The 9,911-nt window shown below is 46.3% G+C and overlaps 1 protein-coding gene across 1 annotated transcript in view; it reads right to left on the minus strand.

Moving 5' to 3' along the window:
• LOC123752522 (serine-rich adhesin for platelets) overlaps nt 1-9,050 on the minus strand; it is a 26,236-nt gene extending 17,186 nt beyond the window's left edge. Inside the window, exons 1-4 of the mRNA XM_069319013.1 lie at nt 9,027-9,050; nt 7,273-8,497; nt 4,772-5,059; nt 4,124-4,254 (exon numbers count right to left, since the gene is read on the minus strand). Coding sequence (XP_069175114.1) covers nt 4,124-4,254; nt 4,772-5,059; nt 7,273-8,497; nt 9,027-9,050 — 1,668 coding nt within the window. The remainder of the gene's footprint in view (nt 1-4,123; nt 4,255-4,771; nt 5,060-7,272; nt 8,498-9,026) is intronic.
• Between the last annotated feature and the right edge of the window lie 861 nt (nt 9,051-9,911).

Consider the following 9,911-nt stretch of genomic DNA (forward strand, 5'->3'; position numbering starts at 1 on the left):
ACCGCCTAGCAAGAACACCGCCCAGCAAGAACACCGCCTAGCAAGAACACCGCCTAGCAAGAACACAACGTCTAGTAGCAACACCGCCTATCAAGAACACCGCCTAGCAAGAACACTACGACTAGGAGCAACACCGCCTAGCAAGAACACCACCCAGCAAGAACACCGCCTAGCAAGAACACCACCTAGCAAGAACACCGCCTAGCAAGAACACAACGTCTCGCAGCAACACCGCTCTGAAATAATTCCTGTTTTAAACATGGTAATGTATCAATAGGGGAAGCGATAGACATTGAACAAGTGACAGCTATAGAACAAACGACATTGAACAAACGATATGGAACAAGCAGCAGCCATAGAACAAGTGACACAGCGCTATAGAGACTACGATAGAGACCACTAAACTAATATAGATCCCAACATTGCATTTAACAACACCTGAACAATCATTTAACACCAAAAAATATAACAAAAAGTCATACACTGTTCATACAAGAAGAGAAATACTTCATTGATATGTATCATGTATACGTATCATGTATAACTGTTCTGGGAGTTAATAATCAAATTGAATAGTTTCTGTAAACTAATTCTGGCCCTAATTTTTTGACTGATGTGTTTTTTTCAGTTGAATAACTGTGAAGGAATAAAATTGTTGTGTAAGCGGAACTTGTATAAATTGTATAGTTGACAAATGCAGTTAAAACGCTAAGGATTTTAACACAAAAAAACGCAAAATTAAAATAGGTGAAATTGACAGGTAAAGCTCTCAAGTGAGAGCACAGGTAAAACTCTTAAGTGAGAGCACAGGTAAAACTCTTAAGTGAGAGCACAGGTAAAATGCTCAAGTGAGAGCACAGGTAAAACTCTTAAGTGAGAGCACAGGTAAAACTCTTAAGTGAGAGCACAGGTAAAACTCTTAAGTGAGAGCACAGGTAAAATGCTCAAGTGAGAGCACAGGTAAAACTCTCAAGTGAGAGCATAGGTAAAACTCTCAAGTGAGAGCACAGGTAAAACTCTCAAGTGAGAGCACAGGTAAAACTCTCAAGTGAGAGCACAGGTAAAACTCTCAAGTGAGAGCACAGGTAAAACTCTCAAGTGAGAGCACAGGTAAAACGCTCAAGTGAGTGCACAGGTAAAACTCTCAAGTGAGAGCACAGGTAAAACTCAAGTGAGAGCACAGGTAAAACTCAAGTGAGAGCACAGGTAAAACTCTCAAGTGAGAGCACAGGTAAAACTCTCAAGTGAGAGCACAGGTAAAACTCTCAAGTGAGAGCACAGGTAAAACTCTCAAGTGAGAGCACAGGTAAAACTCTCAAGTGAGTGCACAGGTAAAACTCTCAAGTGAGTGCACAGGTAAAACTCTCAAGTGAGAGCACAGGTAAAACTCTCAAGTGAGAGCACAGGTAAAACTCTCAAGTGAGAGCACAGGTAAAACTCTCAAGTGAGTGCACAGGTAAATCTCTCAAGTGAGAGCACAGGTAAAACTCAAGTGAGAGCACAGGTAAAACTCTCAAGTGAGAGCACAGGTAAAACTCTCAAGTGAGAGCACAGGTAAAACTCAAGTGAGAGCACAGGTAAAACTCTCAAGTGAGAGCACAGGTAAAACTCTCAAGTGAGAGCACAGGTAAAACTCTCAAGTGAGAGCACAGGTAAAACTCTCAAGTGAGAGCACAGGTAAAACTCTCAAGTGAGAGCACAGGTAAAACTCTCAAGTGAGAGCACAGGTAAAATGCTCAAGTGAGTGCACAGGTAAAACTCTCAAGTGAGAGCACAGGTAAAACTCTCAAGTGAGAGCACAGGTAAAACTCTCAAGTGAGAGCACAGGTAAAACTCTCAAGTGAGAGCACAGGTAAAACTCTCAAGTGAGTGCACAGGTAAAACTCTCAAGTGAGAGCACAGGTAAAACTCTCAAGGGAGAGCACAGGTAAAACTCTCAAGTGAGAGCACAGGTAAAACTCTCAAGTGAGAGCACAGGTAAAACTCTCAAGTGAGAGCACAGGTAAAACTCTCAAGTGAGAGCACAGGTAAAACTCTCAAGTGAGAGCACAGGTAAAACTCTCAAGTGAGAGCACAGGTAAAACGCTCAAGTGAGTGCACAGGTAAAACTCTCAAGTGAGAGCACAGGTAAAACGCTCAAGTGAGTGCACAGGTAAAACTCTCAAGTGAGTGCACAGGTAAAACTCTCAAGTGAGTGCACAGGTAAAACGCTCAAGTGAGAGCACAGGTAAAACTCTCAAGTGAGAGCACAGGTAAAACTCTCAAGTGAGAGCACAGGTAAAACTCTCAAGTGAGAGCACAGGTAAAACTCTCAAGTGAGAGCACAGGTAAAACTCTCAAGTGAGAGCACAGGTAAAACTCTCAAGTGAGAGCACAGGTAAAATGCTCAAGTGAGTGCACAGGTAAAACTCTCAAGTGAGAGCATAGGTAAAACTCTCAAGTGAGAGCACAGGTAAAACTCTCAAGTGAGAGCACAGCAAAAAACGCAGAAATAAACTCCTTTAATCAGCATTAAATGATCAGGAAAGCCCAAAGGCCCCGCCCAAGGCAGCATGGACGCGATATGCTGAGTATACTCCCTGGGAATAGTATGCTGAGTATGCTCCCTGGGGATAGTATGCTGAGTAAACTGCCTGGGGATAGTATGTTGAGTATACTCCCTGGGGATAGTATGCTGAGTATACTCCCTGGGGATAGTATGCTGAGTGTACTGCCTGGGGATAGAATGCTGAGTATACTCCCTGGGGATAGTATGTTGAGTATACTCTCTTAGTATGGCGAGTATACCGTAGGTATAAAATACCGAGTATACAACGTATATTCCCACCATATACATAGAGTATATGTATACTCTGCATATAGCATAAAAATACAGCATATATGCTGATTATACTCAATGATATATATATATATATATATATATATATATATATATATATATATATATATATATATATATATATATATCACGTATGTGTGTATATATATACATGCCAATAAATTGCCAAGAAGCGAACATACTGTATTCTTGATGTATTTTGCATTTGAGAGTCGAGAAAAGTTTGCGTGCAAGAATTGTATCCAGGTGGCGGACTTGCGTGCAAAAATCTTGTATGCCACGCAAGGGTTGTATTTGCAATTTATTAATAATTAGTAATTAATTATTATTATTATTTTTTATTTAGGGGTAAGCAGAGCATTGGTTTTTACTTAACAAAAAATACCATTTTACAAAGACAAGCCCTTATAGTGTCAATTGTATTTGGTGTATTTGTCGTCAGACTATGCTTGTGTATGTGTATGTATATACTGGCTTATGTATACATGAATATACACATGGCCGTTCTCATATTTAGGGGAATTAAACTAGTGGGTACAAAAATAATATATACATATCGGTTATGTATAATGTTTGGTGTACAAATTGGTGTGTGTATGTATTTGCGTATATCTGTGTTTGCATGTGTTTGTGTGTGTATGTATATTTGTGTTTGCGTGTATTTGCGCCTGTTTGTATTTGTGTGTTTATGCTTGCGTGTCTGCATTTGCGTGTATTTAAAATATGCGTGCGTTTGGATGTGTTTGCGAGTGCGTGTATTTGTGTTTGCGTGTGTTTGTAAGACTGTGTATATGTTTGCGATTTTTGTATGCGTGAGGTCTGTGTTCTTGCTTCAAACAAAAAAAAAGGTAGTGAAAACAAAAAGATGAATAATTCAATCAATTTTATATTTTTATATTTTCTCTGCTTACATGTTAAGCAGAATTGGTTATCATAAGTTATCGCAGGGATAACTGCAGCAGTCATCACAGCAATTGATGCTGTGATAACAAGTCATGACACCAGTTGGTGATGGGTCATTCCAGTTTACACAGTGTACCGGATATCAAGAGTTATCACAACTAAGGCTGTTACGATAACACCGGTTATCACCACTGTGGATGCTGAGGCAGCCTCCCATTTCCAGCGCTGTCGATACAGTGAAAAGAAGCACACATGAAACTGGAGAGGGAGAATGGAAGAGACTTAAATAAAGTAGAATTAGAAGAACAAGCAGAAGATCAGAAAGATGGTGGAACTAGAACACGATAGAAGCGGCGTAGAACAATAGAATTGTTGACTTACCTTTGGTCTGTGGAATAGAATGTCGTCTATGAGGAAGGATGTGGTGGCTCTCGAAGTGGAGGCCGACTCCAGAAGGTTGGACTCCCTCTTCTTGCCCAATAGTTCCATCCTGGATGTGACTGACGGCGGCGCTGATGAAGGTGGAATGGTTCTTCAGGAGCAGTTTGGTGATGATGGGATGCCAAGGATTAAGGGTTGAGCGGGGATAATGGGTGGTTTTAAGGGGTCACTCTGGTGGCAGTGTGGAAGAGGGTGACGCTGGTAGTGCCTCTTTCCAAAGGGAAGACGCACTTACCAGGCTGCAAGAGTGTTGCAAAGTGCCAGAGTCGCTACCACACGACGCCCGACGGCCGCTCAATCACTATCCCGCGATCTCGAGGCCTCGTCCAAGGAGCGTTACCTCCGCGTCAGCGTATTTCTGACGGCGGCGGTGATCACTTGGGCGGAGGGCGCGTGGCCCGCGGTAATGGCGGGAGAAGATGGCCCACTTCCCTACGCGGCTCCTGCTGCGCTCTCGCCACGCACCGGGCTCTCCAAACTTGCGATTTTCCGGTCCGATTATGACGGAGTCTTTTGGACCAATGGCAGGCGATTAGGTGGTCGTTGTTGGTGCACATTACCACAATCAGGACGGTGATCGCTGCTTACCTCGTCCAGCGACTCGCTCTCCGCCAATCACCGACACCGTTCTGGACACCCTCCAAGATGTGCAAGAAAGTTGACCAATCGGCGCGCGGCCCTTCAATATGGCCGCGGCGCCGACCAATGGGAGGCGCCCGCGCGACTCCCCATTACTGGTGGCCACGCCCACCTCGCCGCTACGGAGAAGTGGCGGGAAGAAGAGGACAATATTGCACACAAAACACTCCACTTGTGCAACAATGAGGCCACGGAGACGAGTGGCATTGTTACACCCGCCGGCCAAAATGCTCACGTCTAATTAGGCAACACTGATGACATACGATGCCACAAATAATTAGACTGTTGGCGCTCGAGGGTTAATGACGCCTAATTTGTCTATTCTTAAGCGACCAAATACGATTATAGACGATGTTGTGTGAATGTTCCTGCGATCTGCGGGGGAAAACAATCTCCGCTCTTGCTTAAGAATCTCAGCCAAACGAAGTATGTTCTCAACATATATGTCCTCATATGCTATTTAGATTCGAAGCTTAATAAAAATAATTACGAAATTTAGGAAAAAAATCACAGCCCCCCCCTTAGCGCGTTCTAGCAAAATCAGCCCATGGAAAAAAAAATCCTGTATCTCTCAAAATAATTTTTTTACAACCCATAATTAACGGCACTAAATCCCCCCCTCCCCCCCCAACTAATATTGGTTGTGAGCCCCCCTCAAATAAAAATAATAATAATAATATCATACCTAGATTTTTGCCTGCGGTTGATAAGTGAATTAATCCCGGGTTCCTTTTGTGGAATGGCTTTATGCAAATGCTGCAAATGATCTATTCAGGTGAGGCTCTCGCTTCCATTTAGCGGCATTGGTTCCTCCATTTGTGCTGATATTTCCCTATTTACCTCACGCTAACCATGTAACGCTTTCACGGCTCGCTGCCCTTCGCGCTCGTGTCGCTGGCGTTCGTCCAGACCCGCTCCCGGAGGCTGGGTCTGGTCGAAGGTATCTGGGATTACTGCCTGGGGATGGGGACGATGGGGAGGGGGGGGCAGGGGAGAGGTGGTGGCAGGGGATAGGTTATAAGAGGTCGTCTTCACTGTGTGTTTGTTGGGGTTTAAGGTGTGTGTGTACTCACCTATTTCTGCTTGCGGTGGTTGAGCTTTGGCTCTTTCGGCCCGCCTCTCAACTGTTTCTACTACTTCTATTTTTTCCCCACACCCCCCGGGAAGCAGCCCGTGACAGCTGACTCACTCCCAGGTACCTATTTTACTGCTAGGTAACAGGGGGCATAGTGATAGAAACTCTGCCCATCGTTTCTCGCCGGCGTCCGGGATTGAACCCGGGACCACAGGATCACGTGTCTAGCGTCCTGTCCGCTCGGCCGGCCAGCTCCCGATGTATGTGTATAAAGTATATATGGAAGCTGATCAGAATTGCATTTCACCTTTGTAAATGCACATTTACAATAGGTAGCTCCTATTTATAACCACCCAATCCCACTCATATACATGTCCAACCCGCACTTGAAACAATCGAGGGACCCCACCTCCACCACGTTACGCGGTAATTGGTTCCACAAATCAACAACCCTGTTACTGAACCAGTATTTACCCGTCTTTCCTAAATCTAAACTTATCCAATTTATAACCATTGTTTCGTGTTCTGTCTTGTGTTGATACTTTTAATACCCTATAAATATCCCCTTTGTTATGTCCATTCATCCACTTTTAGACCTCTATCCCATTACTTTGCCCATTGGCAGAAGGTTAAATATTGGTGGGAGCTGTTAGGTAAAAGAGATTTACTACTTGGTTCATTAAGAATGTTCAGTTAGGCTTTGTTTATATCTTCCCATTTTCTTCGCATCCTTTCCATTTTCTTTCAATTTTCTCATTTTCTTCCCATTCTTCTCACTGCTATCAGACTTCTTTCTTTCCCTAGTTCCCCGACCATGATCCCCCCCTTCCCCTCACCTAGACCCCTTCCCCTCACCTAGACCCCTTCCCCTCACCTAGACCCCTTCCCCTCACCTTGTCTCCTCATCAGTTTTATATATTAATCTAATTCTCTCTCTTAATTTGTACACGATTCACTCATCCTTCATGTTATCAGAATCTCCTTCATTTCCAGGTTTATCAGGTTTGTTTCAGCTCCAGTTTACCTTTTTCCCGCTTGCACGAAATTACGCGTTCACCGCTTTCATCTTATTCCTCTATACGTCCTGTCTCCTTTCTCCACCTCCTCTCCCTTCCCCACACCCTCTCCTTCTGTTCCTCTACACTCCAGTCTCTGGCTATCTTTCTCTGCCTCTGTCCTCTCTCTCTCTTCCCCCATTCTATTCTTTCCTCCGCTCCCCTCTCTCTTCCCTCCCATCCAATTCTTCCTCTCCCTCTCCGCCGTCTCTCTCCGCCCATCCACTCTCCCCTCATCGTCAACAGTCCCCTCACGTTTCCGTGGTGCTGGGAGGTAAGTGAGAGGTGTGAGGGGTCTCTACGTCCAAGTTTCCCCTCACATTGTCGGACGAGACGGTGTGCTCTCACCTTGGTCGAGGAGTTGGCTTCATACTCTAGGTTGGTTGAGGAGCTGGCTTCATCCTCCAGGCTGGTCGAGGAGCTGGCTTCATCCTTCAGGTTGGTTGAGGAGCTGGCTTCATCCTTCAGGCTGGTTGAGGAGCTGGCTTCATCCTCCAGGCTGGTTGAGGAGCTGGCTTCATCCTTCAGGCTGGTTGAGGAGCTGGCTTCATCCTCCAGGCTGGTTGAGGAGCTGGCTTCATCCTCCAGGCTGGTTGAGGAGCTGGCTTCATCCTTCAGGCTGGTTGAGGAGCTGGCTTCATCCTTCAGGCTGGTTGAGGAGCTGGCTTCATCCTCCAGGCTGGTTGAGGAGCTGGCTTCATCCTCCAGGCTGGTTGAGGAGCTGGCTTCATCCTCCAGGCTGGTTGAGGAGCTGGCTTCATCCTTCAGGCTGGTTGAGGAGCTGGCTTCATCCTCCAGGCTGGTTGAGGAGCTGGCTTCATCCTTCAGGCTGGTTGAGGAGCTGGCTTCATCCTTCAGGCTGGTTGAGGAGCTGGCTTCATCCTCCAGGCTGGTTGAGGAGCTGGCTTCATCCTCCAGGCTGGTTGAGGAGCTGGCTTCATCCTTCAGGCTGGTTGAGGAGCTGGCTTCATCCTCCAGGCTGGTTGAGGAGCTGGCTTCATCCTTCAGGCTGGTTGAGGAGCTGGCTTCATCCTTCAGGCTGGTTGAGGAGCTGGCTTCATCCTTCAGGCTGGTTGAGGAGCTGGCTTCATCCTTCAGGCTGGTTGAGGAGCTGGCTTCATCCTTCAGGCTGGTTGAGGAGCTGGCTTCATCCTCCAGGCTGGTTGAGGAGCTGGCTTCATCCTCCAGGCTGGTTGAGGAGCTGGCTTCATCCTTCAGGCTGGTTGAGGAGCTGGCTTCATCCTCCAGGCTGGTTGAGGAGCTGGCTTCATCCTTCAGGCTGGTTGAGGAGCTGGCTTCATCCTCCAGGCTGGTTGAGGAGCTGGCTTCATCTACGAGTCTGGGTGTAGTGCTGGCTTCATCCTGCAGTCTGGTTGAGGAGCTGGCTTCATCCTCCAGGCTGGTTGAGGAGCTGGCTTCATCTACGAGTCTGGGTGTAGTGCTGGCTTCATCCTGCAGTCTGGTTGAGGAGCTGGCTTCATCCTCCAGGCTCTTTGTGGAGCTGACTTTATCATCCAGGCTTGTTGAGGAGCTGGCTTCATCCTCCTGTTGAGGATGAAAGGGACAAGGGGACACAGGTAGAAACTGAGTACCCAAATGAGCCACAGGGACGTTAGAAAGAACTTTTCAGTGTCAGAGTAGTTAACAGATGGAATGCATTAGGCAGTGATGTGGTGGAGGCTGACTCCATACACAGTTTCAAGTGTAGATATGATAGAGCCCAGTAGGCTCAGGAACCTGTACACCAGTTGATTGACAGTTGAGAGGCGGGACTAAAGAGCCAGAGCTCAACCCCCGCAAACACAAATAGGTAAGTACACACACACACACACACACACACACACACATACACACACACACACACACACACACTCCTGTGTATACACCATTTGTATATACGGCATGAGAGTGAGAGGAGGGAGGCAGGCAGCCGTCCGGAGTCAGCAACGGTTGTGGGGCGGGCGCTTCAGGGGACACACAACCTTGGTCTCTGATTGAATTACTGAAATCGAATCAGCGACCAATCTGCCTGTTTATATTGCCACGCCGTGGACGATGGGGTCAGATCCTATACTCGATTGTCGTTTGTTTCCCGCATGCTGAATGGAAAATTTGGTTTTCCGCGCTTTGGGGAGTTTATTTTATGGGGGCGCGGTGTTTGGCTCTGGCTAGTGTTTGGTTGATGTTTAGCTCTAGCGCGCTGTTTGGTGAGTTTTTGTGGCTGATGTTTGGATCATGAGCTGTGTTTGAGTGTGGCTGATGTTTGGATCATGAGCTGTGTTTGAGTGTGGCTGGTGTTTGGATCATGAGCTGTGTTTGAGTGTGGCTGATGTTTGGATCATGAGCTGTGTTTGAGTGTGGCTGATGTTTGGATCATGAGCTGTGTTTGAGTGTGGCTGATGTTTGGATCATGAGCTGTGTTTGAGTGTGGCTGGTGTTTGGATCATGAGCTGTGTTTGAGTGTGGCTCATGTTTGGTTCTTTGGCTGGATGGACTGGTGCTCTATATTTTAGCCTCATCTGTTCCTCTTTTCCTCCTCATTCTTTCTTCAATCTCCATTTCTTCCTTTTCCTGCTGGTGTTTGGCAATGCTCTTACTCCCTCCCTACTCCTCCTTCTCCTTCTCCTCCTTAACCTTTTCCCTCTCTTGCTCTTCTCTTCCCCTCGTATTCCTCTTGTTTCTTCCCTGTTAGTTCTTAATCTCATCCTCCGCTTCCCTCCTGCTCTTTGCCTCCTAATTTTCGTCTTCCTTTCGTCTCTTCCCTCACTTCCTTCTCTTTTGTATTTGTATTTCTTTCTGTCTCTGTCTGTCTGTCTGTCTGTCTGTCTGTCTGTCTGTCTGTCTGTCTGTCTATCTGTCTGTCTGTCTGTCTGTCTGTCTCTCCTTCTCTCTCTCTCTCTCTCTCTCTCTCTCTCTCTCTCTCTCTCTCTCTCTCTCTCTCTCTCTCTCTCTCTAAGTA

Source organism: Procambarus clarkii, chromosome 92 (genome assembly GCF_040958095.1).
Source record: "Procambarus clarkii isolate CNS0578487 chromosome 92, FALCON_Pclarkii_2.0, whole genome shotgun sequence".
NCBI lineage: Eukaryota > Metazoa > Arthropoda > Malacostraca > Decapoda > Cambaridae > Procambarus > Procambarus clarkii.